The sequence below is a fragment of the Felis catus genome, chromosome B3 (genome assembly GCF_018350175.1).
Source record: "Felis catus isolate Fca126 chromosome B3, F.catus_Fca126_mat1.0, whole genome shotgun sequence".
Lineage (NCBI taxonomy): Eukaryota > Metazoa > Chordata > Mammalia > Carnivora > Felidae > Felis > Felis catus.
In genome coordinates, this window is record NC_058373.1 from 73286410 (window position 1) to 73309917 (window position 23508).

The window sequence follows — 23508 nt, forward strand, 5'->3', positions numbered from 1 at the left end:
TTGTTGCAGTGAATGGCTAAGTTAAGCAAAAAGAGGTTACTGCCCTCAAATATGAACTATTTATGGAAAAAGACCTATGGCTGGAATAAATATAAAAGTAAAAAGTATTGGAAATAGATTATAATGTTGGGGGCAATAGGATTCGTTCTGTGTTGAGAAGAAAAGTTTGGTTCAAAAAGTAAGCAAGGATAATATTTGCTTTGGGGCTTTACTTAGGCCACCCTTAAAATCACCACTTTTTCCTCCAACACACAGACGTGCCAGGGATCAAACATGAGATGGGAAACCCAGGGAACTTACAAAACAAGCTTGAGTAGTGAGCGATGGAAAGATACGTCCTTCAAAGAAATAAAGGAACCTGTCACACAAAAATGGAACACTCATCCCCTTTCCTTTCAGTTACAAAGTTCCTGAGGTCCCCAGAACATCCCTCCTCCTGATGCTGCACACCTCTGATCGGCCACCCTCAGCAGAGGTCAGGGGAGCCATGAGGAACCACACCACTGTCACCGAGTTTGTCCTGCTGGGACTCTCAGATGCCTGTGAGTTGCAGATGCTCATCTTCCTGGGGCTGCTGCTGACCTACCTCCTCACTCTGCTGGGGAATCTCCTCATCGTGGGCATCACCCTCATGGACAGGCGCCTCCACACCCCCATGTACTACTTCCTCCGCAACTTTGCTGTCCTGGAGATCTGGTTCACCTCGGTCATCTTCCCCAAGATGCTGACCAACATCCTGACTGGATACAAGACCATCTCTCTCCCAGGCTGTTTCCTACAAAGTTTCCTCTATTTCTCCCTGGGCACCACAGAGTTCTTCCTACTGGCAGTGATGTCCTTTGACAGGTATGTGGCCATATGTAACCCCTTGCGTTATGCAACCATCATGAGCAAAAAGGTCTGTGTGAAGTCAGTTCTTTGTTCATGGATGGCAGGATTCCTTCTCATTGTCTTTCCAAGTTCCATCACTTTTCAGCAGCCATTTTGTGGCCCCAACGTCATTAACCATTTCTTTTGTGACAACTTTCCACTCCTGGAACTGATATGTGCAGACACGAGTCTGATAGAACTTCTGGGTTTTATTGTGGCCAACCTCAGTTTGCTGGGCACTCTGTCCGTGACGGCCACCTGCTACGGCCACATCCTCCACACCATCCTGCGCATCCCCTCGGCCAAGGAGAGACAGAAAGCCTTCTCAACCTGCTCCTCCCACATCATTGTTGTGTCTCTCTTCTATGGCAGCTGCATCTTCATGTACATCCGGTCAGGCAAGGGAAATGAGGGGGAGGACAGGAACAAGGTGGTGGCCTTGCTCAACACCGTGGTGACCCCGATGCTCAATCCCTTCATCTACACCCTGCGGAACAAGCAGGTGAAGCAGGTGTTTAAGGAGCAGGTAAACAAGCTCTTCTTATAAACCTGTGGAATTAAGAGGCTGAAACTAATATTCCCAGGAAGGCTAACACGATTCAGGCCCCTGCCAGAAATGGAGACTTTCCCACTTAGAAAATTCTCTGCTGCCATGTTTCTGGGGTGCCAGTCACTATGCAACTCAGCGTAAACTCATAAGCTCTCTAGATCTCCAAAGCATTTTTATTAATTATCAGATTTGAATTACTCTCTTCATTCCATCTGTGTCTGCCTGGCTTCCCAACAGAATACAAAGAGCTCTTTGGGAGCAGGTCCCAGCTCTGTAATTCACCACAAGCCTCAAGCACCAACCCATTGTCATTGACCATATAAATACTCAATAAGTACTTGCACCCTAACTGGTTCTTTGGGGTCTGTTGCTCCAACACCCTCAGACGAGAGGGTGCTAACAGTTCTCTGTTAGCACTGCCCTCATTTCACACTTGTGCTCCTCTCACAGTAATACATCAGCAAGAACTCAACAGAGGACAAGCCCAATTACTTATTATTATACACAAACTTCTTCTTCTTCTTCTTCTTCTTATTATTATTATTATTATACACAAACTTCTTATGCTTTTTTAAATTAAAATTGATAGAAATTCCTCATTCCTATTGATAACAGCTCTTCTACCTACTGGTTGGTTACTTCTCTGAGCCTTAGTCTTCCCATCTGTAAAACGGGGACACAATGTGCATTCCAAAGGACTCTGATGAATGTCAGAGGAGATGTTCTATGCAAAGTGCCTCAAACAGTGATTGGCACACAGTAAGGCCTCAATGAATGTTAGTTCTTTCCTTCCATTTCTCGTCCTACCTTCTGTCTCTTCCTTCTGAATTTCATACCAGTGACAACTGGTCACCCTCAAAATGCCATAATGAATTGTGTATCCCAAATGTTATCTTAAATATTACATAAAGTGAAATATACTACTTGACCTATTGAAATTTGATACTAGAGTGTTCACCACTTTGGCGATGGCAAAAATAAAGCTATATTAACAAATAAACAAATATTACATAAGTAATGAAACCAATTACTGTATTTACTTGTTCCAAAATAATGATTACACAAAGGTCATGCTCAAGGATGTACTATGTGGCCTGGGATATAAAATTTATTTTATGCCTTTGAAAGATTTGAAATCTAACAAGGAAGATAGAAACACACAAGAACTATAATTCAGGGTAGAAACGATCTGTGTAAGAAAAAATCATGTGTGACTCTTTGAAAACAAATTTGTAAAACAGAAGGAAATGGATGATTTCCTAGAAAAAAGAAAATTATCAAAAATCTAAAAAGAAATAGAAAAATTAATTAGACAAATTACCACAGAATGGATTGAAAATGGGATTACATACTTCTATAAACTCAAAAAATAGGTCCTCAATAACAAAAACAAGCAACCCAATTCTACAAATGGCTGAATACACATGAAAAGGTGTGCAAGGTATGAATTGCAATTCACAATTCACATTGTGAATTTGTACTCAAATTCACAATGAACTTACTGCTTCATACCCATTAAGATGGGTGGTATTTTTTATTTAGTTTATTTATTTTTAATTTTTTTAAGTAGGCTCCACACCCAAACTAGGGCTTGAAATCACAACCCTGAGATCAAGAGTCACATGCTCTACTGACTGAGCCAGGCAGGCATCCCTGGCTAGTATTTTTTAAATGTGAAAAACAGAGAATAACAAGTGTTGGCAACAATGTGAACAAATTACAGCTCTTGTGCATTGCTGGTGGGAATGGAAAATGGTGCAGCCACTGTGGAAAACACTAGGGCACTTCCTGAAAAATAAACATAGATTTACTATACAATCCAGCCATTCCACTTCTGGGTATATACTCAAAAGGACTGAAAGCAGGGACTCAAACAGATACTTGTACATCCACGTTTATAGCAGCATTACTCACAATAACCAAAATATGGGGACAACTCAAATGTCTGTTGATGAATGAATGGATCGACAAAATGTGCTATAGACATACATGGAAGCCGGATGCCTTCCCAGGTGAGTTCTTCAAAACATTTAAAGAAATATTAGTACCTATTCTTTTGAGGATTTTCCAAAAAATAGAAATGGAAGGAAGCTTCCAAACTCATTCTGTGAAGTCAGCATTACCTTGAGACCAAAACCAGACAAAGACCCCACTAAAAAGGATAATTATAAGCCAATTTCCCTGATGCAAAAATTGTCAATAAGATACTAGCAAATTGAATCCAACACTATATTAAAAGAATTATTCACCAGGTCAAGTGGGATTTATTCCTGGGCTACAGGGTGGTTCAATATCCACGAATCAATCAACGTGATACACCACATTAATAAAAGACAGAATAAGAACCACATGATCTTCTCAATAGATGCAGAAAAGCATTTGACAAAATACATCATCTTTTTTTAAATAAAAACCCTCAAGAAAGTAGAGATAGAAGGAACATACCTCACCATCATAAAGGCCATATACGAGGGGCACCTGGGTGCCTCAGTCGGTTAAGTGTCAAACTTCAGCTCAGGTCATGATCTCACAGTTCACGACTTCGAGTCCCCGTCAGGCTCTGTGCTAATGGCTCAGAGCCTGGAGCTTGCTTCAGATTTTGTGTCTTCTTCTCTCTCTGCCCCTCCCCGCTCACCCTCTGTCTCTGTCTCTCTCTCAAAAAAATAAACATTATTAATTAATTAATTAATTTTATAAAAGGCCATATATGAAAGACCCACAGCTGTCAACAGGGAAAACCTGAGCACTTTCCCCCTAAGATCAGGAACACGACAGGGATGTCCACTCTCACCACTGTTGTTCAATATAGTGTTGGAAGTCCTAACCTCAGCAATCAGACAACAAAAAGAAATAAAAGGCATACAAATATGCAAGAAAGAGTCAAACTTTCATTCTTCGCAGACTACATGATAATCTATGTGGAAAATCCAAAAGACTCCACCAAAAGTCTGCTAGAACTGACCCATGAATTCAGCAAAGTCGCAGGATACAAAACCAACATACAGAAATCAGTTGCATTTCTATACACCAATATGAAGCAGCACAAAGAGAAATCCAGGAATTGACCCCATTTACACTTGCATCAAAACCCATAAGATACCTTGGAATAAACATAACGAAAGAGGTAAAAGATCTGTATGCTGAAAACTATAGAAAGCTTCTGAAAGATCTGGAGAAGACACAAATGGAAAAACATTCCATGCTCATGAATTGAAAAAATACACAAAAATAAATTTGAAATGGATGAAAGACCTAAATGTAAGACAGGAAACCATCAAAATCCTAGAGAAGAAAACAAGTGGCAACCTCTTTGGCCTCGGCCACCGCAACTTCTTACGAGACATTTTTCTGGAGGCAAGTGAAACAAAAGCAAGCATGAACTACTGGGACTTCATCAAGGTAAAAACCTTCTGCACAGCGAAGGAAACAACCCACAAAACTAAAAGAACGCAATGGAAGAAGATCTTTGCAAACGACATTTTGGATAAAGGGTTGGTATCCAAAATCTATAAAGAACTTATCAAACTCAAAACCCAAAAAACAAATAATCCAGTGAAGAAAGGGGCAGAAGACATGAATAGACACTTTTCCAAAGAAGACATCCAGATTCCTAACAGACACATGAAAAGATACTCAACATCCCATCATCAGGGAAATACAAATCAAAACCACAGTGAGATACTACCTCATCCCTGTCAGAATGGATCAAATTAACTCATGAAACAACAGATGTTGGCAAGGATGCAGACAAAGGGGAACGCTTTAGCTCTGTTGGTAGGATTGCAAACTGGTGCAGGCACTGAGGAAAACAGTATGGAGTTTCCTCAAAAAATAAAAAAGAGAACTACGCTATGACCCAGAAATTGCACTACTAGGAAATTATCCAAAGGACACAGGAGTGGTGATTCGAAGGGGCACATGTACCCCAATGTTTGTAGCAGCACTATCTCAAATAGCCAAATTATGGAAAGAGCCTGAAAGTCCATTGCATAATGGACTAGAGTGTATTATGTTAAGCAAAATAAGTCAGTCAGAGAAAGAGAAATACATGATTTCATGCATATGTGGAATTTAGGAAACAAACAGTTGGGGGTGCCTGGGGGCTCAGTCAGTTAAGAGTTTGACTCTTGATTTAGGTTCAGGTCATAATCTCACAGTTCGTGAGATTGAACCCTGATTGGTGCCTGCTTAGGATTCTCTCACCTCTTTCTGCTCCTTCCTCGCTCATGTGTGCGAGTGCATGCTATCTCTCTCTCTCTCTCTCACACACACACACATACACACAAACACACACACACACACACACACACACACACACTAAATAAATAAATTAATTAATTAATTAATAAACTTAAAAAAATTTTTGAACAAAAAACCCAGCAAGCAAACAGATAAGAAACAAAACATGAATATACAGGAAAGGAGGGGGGAGGAAATAAGATAAAAACAGAAAGGGAGGCAAACCATGAGAGACTCTTAAATATAGAAAACAAACAGGATTGCTGGAGGGGAGTTGGGGGAGAGGATGGGCTAAATGGGTGATGGGCATGAATGAGGGCACGTGTTGGGATGAGCACTGGGTGTTAGATGTAAGTGATGAATCACTAAATTCTATCCTACCTATTCTATTCTATCCTATGAGTTCTCCTTCAGAACACTAGTCACAATAGTAATTATTAGTGTGATTGCTTAATGTCTTTGGTCCCCACAAGACTGCCTATACTTCGCTGGTGTGTAGACCAGTACTTGCCACACAATAAGCACTCAACAAATATTTCTTGAGTGTTTTCATAATTGCACCTCTTTGTTATCATTAAACTTCATTAGGAGTTTTGAGTTTCTCAGCCAGAACAAAGGAAACTCTCAATCTCAAAGTTGAAGAAAGTTAGAGGTAAGGGACCTCCTCAGGTCCCTATTACCACGGATGGTAATGAATCTCAGGGGAAGCACAGCTCCATCCTATAAGAGAAGAGGGAGACACTCTAGACCAGCTAAGCTTGAGCTGTGTACCCTGTATATCTCTGAGTTCCATGGAGACCAAACAGAACCTCAGGCAGCCCAGGCCCGATGCCAGCTCCACAGAGACAAGGAGTCTGCCACTAATAGGTTACCCCAGAATCCTCTATGGGCACCATGCCCCTGGAAGGGCATGTACCATTCTGCCTAGAAACCTCTTGAGCCCAGTTGAAGATGAGTCATATGAGTCTCGACATTGATGTCTGTCTCTGCCTTAGTTTAGGAGAGATGGGTGAATAATTGATTATGTTTCTACATCCATTTCCCCAGGAAAGTGTTCCAGCAGAGATGCTATGATGGGGCAGAAGCAACAGAAACTTCCTGAAAAACTGGTGACCCCAGAAGTTCTGGGGAACGCCCAGAGATGAGCTATCTGGGGATGTTGGTGACCAAGGAGTCACGGAGCATTTCTTAAGGAAGACTGGTTGTTGGAAAACATGGAGGTTTGGGACACGTGCGGTACAAAGAGGACAGGGCCCGCCTATGTCCATGAGCTTCCGACCATGTTACAGCTCTGGAGCTTCCTTCATTTTGAATCCCTGGTGGATCCCCCAAGAAACACAGTCCTTGGGCAACATTGCAGAGCCAGGAGCTTCCTCTGAAAACTAGGAGTCTCCATCATCACAACTGCCTTGAAGACAATAGAACACCTCACCTGGCAGCTAGTGAGGTAACCTGCATGGGTGCAATTTTTGGAATAGGGGAAGGGGAATCCGACTGCTCTGGACACCCTGCCCAGAAATCTGTCACGTGTTTAAGGTGCCACAGGCAGGCTACCGCCCAGCTGACCTCTTTGATTCTTTTCATCATTCTCACTATCCTGACCCAGGTCCAGAATCTCTAAAGCTTTTGTTTACCGTTTTCATGGACAGCCATTGGTTTCCCCTTTGTCTCTCCTGAAACGTTCTGCCCAACTCTTAACACAAATGGGCTGACGGTGCTGGTTCCTCTTATGAGTTTGAACTTGTTATTTCATAAGCAAACATTACAATAATTAAAAGAGGAAAGAAAAAAATCACCCACGATCCTCCCATCCTGATTGGCAATCATGTTCCTTTTCCCAGGTTCTCATCCAGTCCTTCTCCATGAAAATACATATGTCACATAGCTATAATGTCGTATGTTATCACTTTTCTGATGCAATCTGATCACATTAGGTCCTGCTCCTGTCTTGGATGGAGTCACCTCCTCCCTACAGAAGCTCACCTCAACCTGTCATTTCTATGAAGAACAACCAATGACAAGCTTGTGTAGTTCTGTATCCAGATCTCTAAGGACAATATTAAGTAATGTAAAACAGAGAAGTGACAATCACTTAAAACAAAGATATATACTCTCCAAATTTGAAATTGACTGACGAACAATCTTGAATATCACTGTTAATTGTTACGATTCTTTGTTATCATTATTAGGATATTATCCCAAAAAATTAAGCATGATGCCTCATCTGCGAATGTATGCTCTCTCCCACACTATGTATCATAGCATATAGTTTCATAGCACACGCATCCCTTGAAAAGTATCAGCCAAATAACAGATTAACAAAATGTTTATAATAACGTGACACTAATATGTCAGAAGGAAAGAGGTACAAAATACATAATCTATGAGCATGGTATGTAAAGCAATAAACACTGTTATTAAACACTAAGAATGGAAAAAATACAGTAGAAGTAAATCAAAATCTGAATAAAAGTGTCTCTGTGGGGTTACATGTGAAATTTTTGCTCCGTTTCCTATGGATTTTCTATGTTTCCTAAGCTTTCCATAATGAGCTGATAATATCTTTGTATTTTTTAAACAGTTTGTTTCAGTACATATTGCCCAAGTCACGGTATCTTTTCTCCAGTTTTACTCTGATTTCCTCTTATTATCGTCCCACTAGAGTTTCAGTCACAAAGGAGGAAATGAACATACCTAACACTATGTGAGTGCTTGCTCTGTGGCTAGCCTTGTGCTAAGTGTTGGAAATGCATTATTTATTTAAGTTGTGGGAGAACTTTTTACAAAGGTGCTCTTACTGTTCCCACCAAGGAAACAGTTTTGGTTAGGTAGATAACGGTCCCAGACTTGTTGGTGAATGATGGAGCTCAGGTGCAACCACCATCTCTAACTTAAATGCCTTCTGTAACAAGCTATAGGGTAAGTATTCCACCAATGCTTTCTATCAAGGTCTGTGATACATCGGGTACAGGATTTGCAGTGGCATACATTTTAATACACTTGAGAGATTCCCTGTAGCAGTTGGATGAATGTGAGAAAGAATGAAAGGGGTTTAATACGGAGTTTCCTAATAGAAACAGAGAAATGGGAAAACTTTTCCCAAGGACTCCCCCAAAATTGATTTACGTTTCGTCAAAGTATGTGTGAGGAGGGAGACAAAGGGACTCAGAGATCAAAGAATTAAAGGACTCCTTCAGCTCTGAATCCCTCTTTCCTTTCAGTTCCAAGTGTCCTTGGGTCGCCAGAGCATCCCTCCTCCTGATGCTGCACACCTCTGATTGGCCACCCTCAGCAGAGGTCAGAGGAGCCATGCGGAACTACACCGCTGTCACCGAGTTTGTCCTGCTGGGACTCTCAGATGCCTGTGAGTTGCAGATGCTCATCTTCCTGGGGCTGCTGCTGACCTACCTCCTCACTCTGCTGGGGAATCTCCTCATCGTGGGCATCACCCTCGTGGACAGGCGCCTCCACACCCCCATGTACTACTTCCTCCGCAACTTTGCTGTCCTGGAGATCTGGTTCACCTCGGTCATCTTCCCCAAGATGCTGACCAACATCCTGACTGGATACAAGACCATCTCTCTCCCAGGCTGTTTCCTACAAAGTTTCCTCTATTTCTCCCTGGGCACCACAGAGTTCTTCCTACTGGCAGTGATGTCCTTTGACAGGTATGTGGCCATATGTAACCCCTTGCGTTATGCAACCATCATGAGCAGAAGGGTCTGTATAGAGCTGGTTCTTTGTTCATGGATGGCAGGATTCCTTCTCATTGTCTTTCCAAGTTCCATCATACTTCAGCAGCCATTTTGTGGCCCCAATGTCATTAACCATTTCTTTTGTGACAACTTTCCACTCCTGGAACTGATATGTGCAGACACGAGTCTCATAGAGCTTCTGGGTTTTATTGCGGCCAACCTCAGTTTGCTGGGCACTCTGTCCGTGACGGCCACCTGCTATGGCCACATCCTCCACACCATCCTGCGCATCCCCTCGGCCAAGGAGAGGCAGAAAGCCTTCTCAACCTGCTCCTCCCACATCATTGTTGTGTCTCTCTTCTATGGCAGCTGCATCTTCATGTACATCCGGTCAGGCAAGGGAAATGAGGGGGAGGACAGGAACAAGGTGGTGGCCTTGCTCAACACCGTGGTGACCCCGATGCTCAATCCCTTCATCTACACCCTGCGGAACAAGCAGGTGAAGCAGGTGTTTAAGGAGCAGGTAAACAAGCTCTTCTTATAAACCTGTGGAATTAAGAGGCTGAAACTAATATTCCCAGGAAGGCTAACACGATTCAGGCCCCTGCCAGAAATGGAGACTTTCCCACTTAGAAAATTCTCTGCTGCCATGTTTCTGGGGTGCCAGTCACTATGCAACTCAGCGTAAACTCATAAGCTCTCTAGATCCCCAAAGCATTTTTATTAATTATCAGATTTGAATTACTCTCTTCATTCCATCTGTGTCTGCCTGGCTTCCCAACAGAATACAAAGAGCTCTTTGGGAGCAGGTCCCAGCTCTGTAATTCACCACAAGCCTCAAGCACCAACCCATTGTCATTGACCATATAAATACTCAATAAGTACTTGCACCCTAACTGGTTCTTTGGGGTCTGTTGCTCCAACACCCTCAGACGAGAGGGTGCTAACAGTTCTCTGTTAGCACTGCCCTCATTTCACACTTGTGCTCCTCTCACAGTAATACATCAGCAAGAACTCAACAGAGGACTAAGCGCAATTGCTTATTATTTTGTACACAAACTTCTTATGCTTGTTTTTATTAAAATTGATAGAAATTCTTCATTCCTATCGGTAACAGCTCTTCTACCTACTGGTTGGTTACTTCTCTGAGTCTCAGTCTCCTGTCTCTTGTGCATTGCTGGTGGGAATGGAAAATGGTGCAGCCACTGTGGAAAACTCTAGGGCACTTTCTCAAAAATAAACATAGGTTTACTATACAATCCAGCCTGGGTATATATCTAAAAGGAGCAAAAGCAGGGACTTAAAGAGATATTTGTACATTCACGTTTATAGCAGCATTATTCACACTAACCACAAATATGGGGACAACTCAAATGTCTGCTGATGAATAAAAGGATCAACAAAATGTGCTATAAACATACAATGGGGTATTATTCTGCCTTGAACAGGAAGGAAATTGTGACACATGCTCCAAAATGGATGAATCTTGAAGACATTCTGCTAAGTGAAAGAAGCCAGACACAAAAGTACAAATATTGGTTGATGCCATTTATGTGAGGTATCTAGAGTAGTCAGAATCATGGAGACAGAAAGTAGACTGGTGGGAACCAGGGGCTAGAGGTGGGGGTGTGAATGACGTATTGTTTAATGGATGCAGAGTTTTGGTTTCAGATGATGAAAAGGGTCTGAGAGGGGTAGTGCTGATGATTGCACAGCACTGTGAACGCCGCTGAGCCGTACACTTTAAAATGGTCAAAATGGTCAATTTTATCTTCCATGTATTCTACCACAGTAAGAAAAAAGAGATTCCAGATAGAGCAAAACTATTTTATCTTTGACTCTCCCTCTTTCTCTTATATCAGACAGCCAATCCATTGGCAAATTCTGTAGATTATGCCTTCAAAATATACACAGCACCCCACCACTTCTAACCACCACCACCACTACTATCTTTGTCCGTATCACCTTCCATTTCCTCTAGGTTCTCCATCCCCTACTTGCCACCACCCCCCTGTCCCATATCCCTGGAAGAGGGCAGGGGTGGAAAACACAGGCAAGGGGGAAGTGGGCATACAGAGTTAAGGCAGATGAAGCCAACAGCACACACCTTTTCCCTCTGAAGATTTCCCACCTGAAAGAGGCCTTAAGTGGAGCAAGGAGTACCTGTTCACTTTCAGTGATGTTCAGAATTTTAACAATTACATAGAATTGGGCAACGTAATAACCCGATTCTTTGGACTTATAGCGAATGGAGAACTTCTAAAATAATATGAGTGGCCAGAAAATTCATCATACATATCCTGAATCCCATCCACCGGTCAAGGGAAAGAGAACTGTAGGAAGAATTGTTTGAATGGGTATGTAGGAAGGGGGGGTAGATGGAAAATGCATATTACTAATAGGGGGTTATTATTCATAATATACAAAGACAAACCACCCAATAGATAAAGAGCAAAGGATATGCATAGATACTTCACAGAAAAGCAAACACAAAGAGCCAATCAATAAGGCAAGATGGTCAACCATAGTAATAGTCAGGACAATTCAAATTAAAATAATAATCCTTTTGATGATTGACGTATTTTTCATTTTTAAAGGTAATAATGGAGCTGGAGTATATTATGCTAAGCCATGTAAGTCAGTCAGAGAAAGACAGATACCATATGATTTCAGTCATATATGGAATTTAAAGGAAAAAAAAACAGATGAACATGTGGGAAGGTAAAAAAAAAAAAAAGAGAGAGAAAGAGAGGAAAACAAACCATAGGACACTCTTAACAAAAGAGAACAAACTGAAGGTTGATGGAGGGAGGTGGGTGGAGGATTGGGGTAAATGGCCGATGGGTATTAAGAAGGGCAGTTGTTATGGTGAGCACTGGTTGTTACACATAAGTGATGAATCACTAAATTCTACTCCTGAAGCCAAAAAAAAATTAAAAAGTAGTAATGGTGTTATATTTACATTTTAAAGAGTACTATGGCTTTAATATTTACTGAAACGTACAGATGAAATGACATGATGTCTGGGATTTGTTTCACAATAATATGGGAAAGGGGAAACTGGGGGGTGTGTAGGTGAAACAAGAATGGACATGACTTAGTTATTGTCAAAGTTAGGTAACGATTATATGGAGGTTCATTATATAACCTCTCTACTTTTGTATATGTTTGAAATTTAATAAAAAGTTAAAAAGATAAGCGAAATACTTCAAACAAGAGGTAACTTGAGTAGTATACATGGCAATGCAACAAGAAAAAATATGTAAGAGATGTTGCACAGGCAGAACCTGCTAGGGCTTGGGTACTAAAGAGGAAAAACGATCACAGGAAAAAACAGAATTAAAGGAGAGCCCCGGATATTGAGTCTAGGTAATCCAAAAGATGTTATCACAGAAACAAAGCAGTAAGGAGAAAAGCTGGCTTAGGAGGTTCAGAGTTGGTCCTGTCTTAGGCAACTGTATTGTGGACACAGCAAACTTGGGATAAGCATGTTGACTAGGACAAGGACTCTTTTTTTTTTTTTTTTTTTAATGTTAGATTGTTGGTTGGTTGGTCGGTTTTTTGAAATAGAGGGCACCAGTCGGGGAGGGGCAGAGACAGAAGGGGACACAAGATCTGAAGCAGGCGGGGCTCGAACTCATGAACTAACCAACTAACAAACTGTGAGATCATGGTCTGAGCTGAAGTTGGGTACTCAACCGACCAAGCCACCCAGGCACCCCATGAGACAAGGAACTCTTCGTAACAGTTTCCGGTGGCAATGGAATTGTCTACTTGTCTATTTCTCATTCTCATTGTTTAGTTTATAGCACAAAAGCTATCCAAAAAGCAGAATTGTCATAGAGCTGAGAAGAAATTGTGATGTTAGTATTTGTAAGCCCGTCACTAACCACTTGGACGATGAAATCTCTATATTCAAATCCAGAGTAACAAATACTACTCTCTAAGACTTTATATGATAATCATTAATGAGTAAACTAAGCTCAAGATTTAGAGTATAAAGAAAGTTCAAAGTAGCTATCATCAGCGGAGAGCTTAAGACCAAAGGCACAGGAAGTAGGATATCTGTACTCAGCTCATCGTGCATTGAGTACCCCACTATGACACCTCAAAAATAAAAGCTAGAATCCTGAAGAGAACAGTATTCATTATCCATTGTTGTGTAACATACTATCCAAAAACTTAGCACCTTAAAACAACAAGCCCTTATTAGCTCACAGTTTCTGAGGTAGGAATCAGGACATGACTCAACTGGTGCCTCTGGCTCAGGATCTCTCACAAGGCTATAACCAAGGCATAAACTAAAATGACAGCCATCTCAAGGCTCCATCTGGGAGAAGATCTGTTTCCAAGTCCCCTCATGTGGCTGCTGACAGGCCTCAAGTCCTTGCTGGCTGTTGTCTAGAGACCTCAATTCCTTGACACACGGGCTTCTCCACAAGGCAGTTCAAAACAAGGCAGCTGGCTGCCCTCAGAACAGTCAAGAGACCAAGAGAGGGCATAGAAGACGGAAACCACAGAATCTTTGGAACATTCTCAGAAGTGACATCTTATCTCTTTTCCTGTGTTCTATTCATTAGGAGCTTGTCACCAGTTCCAGCCACACACAAGGGGAGAGGATTACACAGGGACATGAATACGATAGGGTGCAGACCCTGGGGCCATCTCAGAGGCTGCCTATCACAAGAAGTATGTAAGACCAATCTGTGACACCAAGTAAATATGCTATCTGATGTCCCACTGAGTGTCACAAACTTCTCTAACAACACAGAGACCGCATTACTTCTGTCGCTATTCTGGTAGCTAGGAGCAAACATAATCTCTATGGAATCTCCAAGAGGCTACAATGCAATCCACCTGTATAATAATCACCTAGACAGAATACTCCATCTTGGGCTCCTATAGAGCAGGGACCATGTCATCTTCATTGTTGGGTTCCCCATGGCACCTAACACAAGGTGAGTGTTCAATGAATCTTTGACTGAATGGAATTTAAGGTAACAAAGCAATGGCTAAAAGAAGACAAGGCGGGCAAAATGGAGATGGCAGAATCCCAGTGTGACAACTCTTAAGTGGTCTCAGTGGTGGTTCCCTCTTGACAAAACCTGTCCTTTCCTCATTTGACCCTTCCCTCCAAGTTCTGGGACAATCCTGGCTGCAGGCAGGGAGATTTGGGAAAGATTCAGGCCAGCTCTGTGGGACACAGCCTCAGCCTCACTTCCTGGTAGTCCACATTCACCCTGGTGCTCCTTTTATAGTGACTAAACTTTTGCCCTGTTTCTGAAACAAAGGCTCTTGTGCCCAGTCCTGGGAATTGGATCCTGGCCTTCTATTCAGTGCCTCAATCCTGATCCTGAGAACATGCCTATTCTTCCATCCATTGAGGACGTGTTTTTCTACTTAGTTTCTGCCAGTCTGTTCCCCAACCTCTCCAGGAACTATATTCACACTCCTCAACTACCAGCTAGCCAAAAATGTTTGCAGACAGACTTCCCAGATATCTACTGGCTGCAGTCGATTCGAACCACCAACCACTCCCTTCCTCAAGGATCCCCTTTCTGTGCTCTGCCTCTGCCTGCCTCGCCAGGCCTGGTCATTTCCAAGGTTTTATACCCTGGCCACACTTCCTTTTCTCATACCCTCAATCCATGCCTGCCCCTATTTTTTCTCCTACTCTATTGACTCTTCATCAAAAGTGATGACAATTTTCCTATGTGATTTTCCCCCCACACCCTGCAATAAATCCCCTGATCCACTTTCCTGTTCCTCTTGCCTGTTCCAATTTCTTCTTCCTACTATCTGCCAGAGTGATGCCTTTTTAAACTTTTTTTAATGTTTATTTAGTAATGAAAGACAGAGAGAGACAGAGCACGAGCAGGAGAGGGGCAGAGAGAGACACACACACAGAATCAGAAACAGGCTCCAGGCTCTAAGCTGTTAGCGCAGAGCCTGACACGGGGCTCAAACCCCTGAACCTTGAGTTCATGACCTGAGCCAAAGTTGGACGCTTAACCAACTGAGCCACCCAGGCATCCTGAATGATGCCTTTTTAAAATTTGTTTTTATTTTTTAACGTTTATTTATTTTTGAGACAGAGAGAGACAGAGCATGAAGGGGAGGGTCAGAGAGAGGGAGACACAGAATCTGAAACAGGCTCCAGGCTCTGAGCTGTCAGCACAGAGCCCGACATGGGGCTCGAACTCACAAACCGTGAGATCATGACCTGAGGCCGCTTAACCGACTGAGCCACCCAGGTGCCCAGAATGATGTCTTTTTAAAACATAAACAAGATCGTGTCCCTTCTCTGCTGAAAACCTTCCAATAGCTTCCAGTTGCACTTGGAATGCACCATCCTTCTTACCACACGAGGCTCTCAAGGCTCTGCAAATCTGGAACCCAGCACAACTCTCCAGCCAAATCTCAAATCACTATCATTGTCTTCGTGACTCACTGGCCTTCTTTCTGTGCTTCAAAAACACCACTCCTTTGCCAAATCATGGTCTTGAAATACCATCTTGTCTTTGCCTGGAAATGTCCCAGCCAGTCACCTGGATAACTCCAAGCTCTGCCTTCCAGTGTGGGCTGCACTCATACTTCCTTAGGCTTGCCTTTCCTGGACATCCATCTAAGACAGGTCTCACTCCTTTTCTTTCCTCAAACACCCACCTCTATGCCTTCATAGCCCTTCTACTGTCTTGTTAGTACATATTTACACATGTTCCTCCTCTGAATTTTAGTGTGAGAAAAAGACTAGTTTTCCAGTTTGGAGGAGAATAAATTCGGTTGTTTTTCTTTCAGATGGCAGGCCCTTTACACAGAAACAAAGATGCACAAAGTAAGGATAAAACCTTGGGCACAAAGTAAGGATAAAACCTTGGGATCTTGAGAGTGCCCTCTCAAGATCCAGTGAAGAAAAGGGAGAATCTTTATCATGTAGGGGAGTCAATGTTTTAATTTCTCACCATGCCTCGCAGGTGCCCACTGATGGATGATCACCATTCAAAAGCTACAGGACTCAGAAATCCAGGCCCTTTCTGGTCTGAGTAGAGAAGGAATAAAATTTCTATAAGCATATCCCAGCAGGTATAACCAGGGTAGGCCATGTTCACTCTTTACCCTCGCCTGTCCAACTACTGGGGCATCCTTATTATCGGTCACTGGTGTAGTCATAACTCCTACCAGAAGTAAGGTGACTACAAAAGCAGTTTATAGGACATAATGAGGTGTTAGAGAGTGGGTCGCCAACCCTAGTCATCTTACCACATCAAGAATAGCCAGATTCCCAGAGAGAGAAACCCTAATCAAATTAACTTCATTCAGTCATTTGAAACAGATAACTGAAAGCCAGTCACTCATTTGGCTTTTCGAACACATCATTGGCTCCTAAAATCATACTACTTACTGCAGTCAATTTATCTCAGCCGGTTTTACCCACTCTAGGCAGTAGTTTGGTGACCAAAGAAAGAAGGTGGTATCACAGAGTAGCTTTCACTTGACTGGGTCAATGACTAAGATGGGGACAGTCCCAAGGCCCTCTTACCAAGGTTCTCCCAATGGAGAGGCAATTCCATGGGGACTGGAGCATGTGTGTTTCATTCACCACTCATAGTCATCCTCAGTGCACAGCACAGAGCCTGACACATAGTAGGTGCTCAATATGTGTTGAATGAAGGATTAACTAATTAATTAAAGTGTTTCATCCCCCACACGCCAACTCATCCTACAGGTCTCAGCTTCATACAACTTCATCAGAAACAACTTCCCTTGTCCTTCAGCCTAGCTCAGGCTATCTTATGAGCTCTCCTTCAGAACACTAGTCACAATAGCAATTACTTATTAGTGTGATGGCTTAATGTCTTTGGTCCCCACAAGACTCTGCCTATACATCGCTGGTGTGTAGACCAGTACTTGCCACACAATAAGCACTCAACAAATATTTCTTGAGTGTTTTCATAATTGCACCTCTTTGTTATCATTAAACTTCATTAGGAGTTTTGAGTTTCTCAGCCAGAACAAAGGAAACTCTCAATCTCAAAGTTGAAGAAAGTTAGAGGTAAGGGACCTCCTCAGGTCCCTATTACCACGGATGGTAATGAATCTCAGGGGAAGCACAGCTCCATCCTACAAGAGAAGAGGGAGACACTCTAGACCGGCTAAGTTTGAGCTGTGTACCCTGTATATCTCTGAGTTCCATGGAGACCAAACAGAACCTCAGGCAGCCCAGGCCGATGCCAGCTCCACAGAGACAAGGAGTCTGCCACTAATAGGTTACCCCAGAATCCTCTATGGGCACCATGCCCCTGGAAGGGCATGTACCATTCTGCCTAGAAACCTCTTGAGCCCAGTTGAAGATGAGTCATATGAGTCTCGACATTGATGTCTGTCTCTGCCTTAGTTTAGGAGAGATGGGTGAATAATTGATTATGTTTCTACATCCATTTCCCCAGGAAAGTGTTCCAGCAGAGATGCTATGATGGGGCAGAAGCAACAGAAACTTCCTGAAAAACTGGTGACCCCAGAAGTTCTGGGGAACGCCCAGAGATGAGCTATCTGGGGATGTTGGTGACCAAGGAGTCACGGAGCATTTCTTAAGGAAGACTGGTTGTTGGAAACATGGAGGTTTGGGACACGTGCGGTACAAAGAGGACAGGGCCCGCCTATGTCCATGAGCTTCCGACCATGTTACAGCTCTGGAGCTTCCTTCATTTTGAATCCCTGGTGGATCCCCCAAGAAACACAGTCCTTGGGCAACATTGCAGAGCCAGGAGCTTCCTCTGAAAACTAGGAGTCTCCATCATCACAACTGCCTTGAAGACAATAGAACACCTCACCTGGCAGCTAGTGAGGTAACCTGCATGGGTGCAATTTTTGGAATAGGGGAAGGGGAATCCGACTGCTCTGGACACCCTGCCCAGAAACCTGTCACGTGTTTAAGGTGCCACAGGCAGGCTACCGCCCAGCTGACCTCTTTGATTCTTTTCATCATTCTCACTATCCTGACCCAGGTCCAGAATCTCTAAAGCTTTTGTTTACCGTTTTCATGGACAGCCATTGGTTTCCCCTTTGTCTCTCCTGAAACGTTCTGCCCAACTCTTAACACAAATGGGCTGACGGTGCTGGTTCCTCTTATGAGTTTGAACTTGTTATTTCATAAGCAAACATTACAATAATTAAAAGAGGAAAGAAAAAAATCACCCACGATCCTCCCATCCTGATTGGCAATCATGTTCCTTTTCCCAGGTTCTCATCCAGTCCTTCTCCATGAAAATACATATGTCACATAGCTATAATGTCGTATGTTATCACTTTTCTGATGCAATCTGATCACATTAGGTCCTGCTCCTGTCTTGGATGGAGTCACCTCCTCCCTACAGAAGCTCACCTCAACCTGTCATTTCTATGAAGAACAACCAATGACAAGCTTGTGTAGTTCTGTATCCAGATCTCTAAGGACAATATTAAGTAATGTAAAACAGAGAAGTGACAATCACTTAAAACAAAGATATATACTCTCCAAATTTGAAATTGACTGACGAACAATCTTGAATATCACTGTTAATTGTTACGATTCTTTGTTATCATTATTAGGATATTATCCCAAAAAATTAAGCATGATGCCTCATCTGCGAATGTATGCTCTCTCCCACACTATGTATCATAGCATATAGTTTCATAGCACACGCATCCCTTGAAAAGTATCAGCCAAATAACAGATTAACAAAATGTTTATAATAACGTGACACTAATATGTCAGAAGGAAAGAGGTACAAAATACATAATCTATGAGCATGGTATGTAAAGCAATAAACACTGTTATTAAACACTAAGAATGGAAAAAATACAGTAGAAGTAAATCAAAATCTGAATAAAAGTGTCTCTGTGGGGTTACATGTGAAATTTTTGCTCCGTTTCCTATGGATTTTCTATGTTTCCTAAGCTTTCCATAATGAGCTGATAATATCTTTGTATTTTTTAAACAGTTTGTTTCAGTACATATTGCCCAAGTCACGGTATCTTTTCTCCAGTTTTACTCTGATTTCCTCTTATTATCGTCCCACTAGAGTTTCAGTCACAAAGGAGGAAATGAACATACCTAACACTATGTGAGTGCTTGCTCTGTGGCTAGCCTTGTGCTAAGTGTTGGAAATGCATTATTTATTTAAGTTGTGGGAGAACTTTTTACAAAGGTGCTCTTACTGTTCCCACCAAGGAAACAGTTTTGGTTAGGTAGATAACGGTCCCAGACTTGTTGGTGAATGATGGAGCTCAGGTGCAACCACCATCTCTAACTTAAATGCCTTCTGTAACAAGCTATAGGGTAAGTATTCCACCAATGCTTTCTATCAAGGTCTGCGATACATCGGGTACAGGATTTGCAGTGGCATACATTTTAATACACTTGAGAGATTCCCTGTAGCAGTTGGATGAATGTGAGAAAGAATGAAAGGGGTTTAATACGGAGTTTCCTAATAGAAACAGAGAAATGGGAAAACTTTTCCCAAGGACTCCCCCAAAATTGATTTACGTTTCGTCAAAGTATGTGTGAGGAGGGAGACAAAGGGACTCAGAGATCAAAGAATTAAAGGACTCCTTCAGCTCTGAATCCCTCTTTCCTTTCAGTTCCAAGTGTCCTTGGGTCGCCAGAGCATCCCTCCTCCTGATGCTGCACACCTCTGATTGGCCACCCTCAGCAGAGGTCAGAGGAGCCATGCGGAACTACACCGCTGTCACCGAGTTTGTCCTGCTGGGACTCTCAGATGCCTGTGAGTTGCAGATGCTCATCTTCCTGGGGCTGCTGCTGACCTACCTCCTCACTCTGCTGGGGAATCTCCTCATCGTGGGCATCACCCTCGTGGACAGGCGCCTCCACACCCCCATGTACTACTTCCTCCGCAACTTTGCTGTCCTGGAGATCTGGTTCACCTCGGTCATCTTCCCCAAGATGCTGACCAACATCCTGACTGGATACAAGACCATCTCTCTCCCAGGCTGCTTTCTCCAGTTTTTCCTCTATTTCTTCCTGGGCACCACAGAGTTCTTCCTTCTGGCAGTGATGTCCTTTGACAGGTATGTGGCCATATGTAACCCCTTACGTTATGCAACCATCATGAGCAGAAGGGTCTGTATAGAGCTGGTTCTTTGTTCATGGATGGCAGGATTCCTTCTCATTGTCTTTCCAAGTTCCATCATACTTCAGCAGCCATTTTGTGGCCCCAATGTCATTAACCATTTCTTTTGTGACAACTTTCCACTCCTGGAACTGATATGTGCAGACACGAGTCTCATAGAGCTTCTGGGTTTTATTGTGGCCAACATCAGTTTGCTGGGCACTCTGTCCGTGACGGCCACCTGCTATGGCCACATCCTCCACACCATCCTGCGCATCCCCTCGGCCAAGGAGAGGCAGAAAGCCTTCTCAACCTGCTCCTCCCACATCATCGTTGTGTCTCTCTTCTATGGCAGCTGCATCTTCATGTACATCCGGTCAGGCAAGGGAAATGAAGGGGAGGACAGGAACAAGGTGGTGGCCTTGCTCAACACCGTGGTGACCCCGATGCTCAATCCCTTCATTTACACCCTCAGGAATAAACAAGTGAAGCAGGTGTTTAGCAAGCAATTAAGCAAGCTCCTCTCATAAAGATAAGCTGGGCCTGAATGGGGAAAATTTGTTCCTTGCCTGAACCTCTACAAATGCAGTTCTGTCATGATCTCCATGAACTGTCTCATTCCTGACAATTTTTAACATGTGCTTTAATCTACAGTGGTTTCTTACATATATTATTGAGTTATGCAATCTTCTCAGAGGGTATTGAAAACTCAGTATACCACTACTATGCTGGTAGGTGTTCATGCTTCTCATGCCATGCTGTATCCGAGTTTGTTAATCTTGCCTCATTTTTACGTTATAACGAAGGATAGAATACCTTCTTCACTAGAATTTTCACAATTGATAAAGATCCTCAACAAGAATATATTAATAATAAACTTCAGAAGTAAGACATATATGGAAATATTAATGAGGTGGAATATCCAAGAAATATTAAGCTAAAGAAAGTATCAGGTATTAAAACAGTAAGTCAAGAACTGAGAAATAGAACAATGGAGCTGGATAGATAATCTGGAAAGATAATGCAGTATACATAAGGATCTAGTAGATGATTAAGTACATTTTCTAGTCAGTAGAGAAAAGAAGTTCAAATCAATAAATGATGCCAAGACTATTGGCTATCCAGGTAGAAAAGTTCCTTTCAGAGAGATTAGGACTAGGACTAACTTGGTGGTTTATCTGGGGGCAAGGGAGAAGTTAAAGCAGAAGAACAATTTAAAAATGATATACACCTGTGGTGCCTGGGTGGCTCAGTTAAGTGGTTAAGCATCTGACTTTGGCTCAGGTCATGATCTTACAGTTCTGTGAGTTTGAGCCCCAGATAGGGTTCTCTTCTGTTAACGTGGAGCCTGCTTCCAATCGTCTGTCTCCTTCTCTCTGTCCTTCCTCCGCTCACATGTGGGCTCTCTCTCTCAAAAATAAATAAATATTTAAAAAAATTTTCAAGGTGATACACATTTTAAGCACTTAGTTGAAATTAAAACTATAAACAAATATGTATTCACTAATCTATAAATATCCTTTTTTATGAGAATGAGTGTGGTGATTGTTGTAATCTCTTTTGTTTAAACCACGTTCATTGGGTATCCTCTAATTTTCAGGATTTGTTTCAGTAATACAAAAATTTCATAGGTGCTTGGGAAACTGAGAGCAGAATTGTAGAGTTTTTGCTTTTTGTTTGTTTGCCAACCTTCACGGTTCTTGCCCACACCTCAGTCAACCAAATTTTTTCATTATCTGGCTTTATGGAATCTGTTGAAAGGAATCAACTTGGTTTTCATAGATAACTTTGTTGTTATGCTCATGTTTCATTGTTTTATCTTTATTTAGCTAAAATATGTAACTATAATAACAAGTCCAATTATCAAATTGAGGTTTGTGAACAAACAGCTGATTCTTAGTACAAGCCAACTGGTGGGAACAAAAATAGGCATGGGTACTACGGAAGTCTACTAGCTGCAAAGCCAGTAACTACAAGGCATGCTGTGGACATCAATCATTTTGAGAGGCAGTATAGCACAGAGATTGGAAGCCTACCAAAAGATACCGGAAGTCAACCACCTAGGTTCAGATGTCAGACATCTATTAGCCATTGAAGTTTCAGTAAGCGATACTTCTTTGTATCTCAGTAATATATAGAGATAATAATAATAGTATCTACCTCATAGAACCCTTATAAACACTAATGCATTAAAATATGTTAGAATGCTTAGCACAGGGCTTAGTATGGAAAAAGCACCATGTTAAGTACCAGGTATTATGTTTTACTGAAGGAATGTGTTGAATAAATGAAGGTATAAGAGATCATCTAGTATCTTAAAGAAAAAGTTAAGTTAGATCCTCACCTTATATCTTAAACTGCAACAAATTCAAAATGAATTAAATAAGTATAAACCTTGATAACATTAAAAAAGAAAATTTAGGTAAAAATTGTCTCATTAAAGATGTATAGAGGGCTTCTGGTGGCTCAGTCAGTTAAGCATCCAACTCTTGATCTCAGCTCAGGTCTTGATCTCATGGTCATGAGTTCAAGCCCTATACTGGTCTCCACTCTGGGCATGAAGCTTACTTCAAAAAAAAAAAAGATATTTAGGGAGTTTTTTTCCTGAAAGAAACATAAAGATAAATTTATGAATTTGGTTATATAAAATTTTAGACTTCTTCAGAATAAAAAACCATAAATTATGACATGGTCATATGTACTTTCTACCTGCCTGGCATCCATTCCTCATTCTTAAAGTTAAAGGACCCTGACTTTTTTCAGGAAAGGCCCTTCCCATTCTCAGCCCATGTAGCCAAGATGATGCTGACTTCATCCCCAACCAATCAGAGCATGGCCATGGTTATCAGCTCAGGGATGGCTACATTACTAAAATCAGGCCAGTGAGACCAAATGAGTCTCAATTCAGAGATATTTAGGGGAACTGGTGGAAAAGAAACTATGTTGGACTTGAAGCAAGGAGAATATAGGAAAAAAGAGAAGACACAAATTATCAATAAGAAAATAACAAGAGAGTAGACCCCTCTATGGATTCTACAGGCATTAA

At 42.0% G+C, this 23508-nt stretch overlaps 3 protein-coding genes across 5 annotated transcripts in view; all 3 read left to right on the top strand.

The window, feature by feature from the left end:
* LOC111560963 (olfactory receptor 49-like) overlaps window positions 1-1918 on the top strand; it is a 31391-nt gene extending 29473 nt beyond the window's left edge. For both annotated transcript variants that reach the window (XM_045059668.1, XM_045059669.1), the window contains exon 2: window positions 400-1918. In XM_045059668.1, the coding sequence (XP_044915603.1) occupies window positions 400-1417 (1018 nt within the window). In that variant the 3' untranslated portion in view covers window positions 1418-1918. The remainder of the gene's footprint in view (window positions 1-399) is intronic.
* LOC111560858 (olfactory receptor 49-like) lies at window positions 711-11959 on the top strand. Its single transcript, XM_023255577.2, has 3 exons — window positions 711-846; window positions 6707-7106; window positions 8881-11959. The coding sequence occupies exon 3, from the start codon at window positions 8921-8923 to the stop codon at window positions 9896-9898; it is 978 nt and encodes a 325-aa protein (XP_023111345.2). The 5' UTR covers window positions 711-846; window positions 6707-7106; window positions 8881-8920; the 3' UTR covers window positions 9899-11959.
* Window positions 9192-21785, top strand: LOC109500761 (olfactory receptor 49-like). 2 transcript variants are annotated; one of them, XM_045059671.1, is made up of 3 exons: window positions 9192-9327; window positions 17802-18200; window positions 19975-21785. In XM_045059671.1, the coding sequence occupies exon 3, from the start codon at window positions 20015-20017 to the stop codon at window positions 20990-20992; it is 978 nt and encodes a 325-aa protein (XP_044915606.1). In that variant the 5' UTR covers window positions 9192-9327; window positions 17802-18200; window positions 19975-20014; the 3' UTR covers window positions 20993-21785. The 2 variants fall into 2 exon arrangements, with proteins under 2 accessions (XP_044915606.1, XP_044915605.1); XM_045059670.1 differs by lacking the exon at window positions 9192-9327 and adding an exon at window positions 13089-14312.
* Window positions 21786-23508: the final 1723 nt, after the last annotated feature.

Coding starts and splice junctions, on each gene's coding strand:
- LOC109500761 (XM_045059671.1), top strand. CDS start 20,015: ATGCTGCACACCTCTGATTGGCCACCCTCAGCAGAGGTCAGAGGAGCC.
- LOC111560858 (XM_023255577.2), top strand. CDS start 8,921: ATGCTGCACACCTCTGATTGGCCACCCTCAGCAGAGGTCAGAGGAGCC.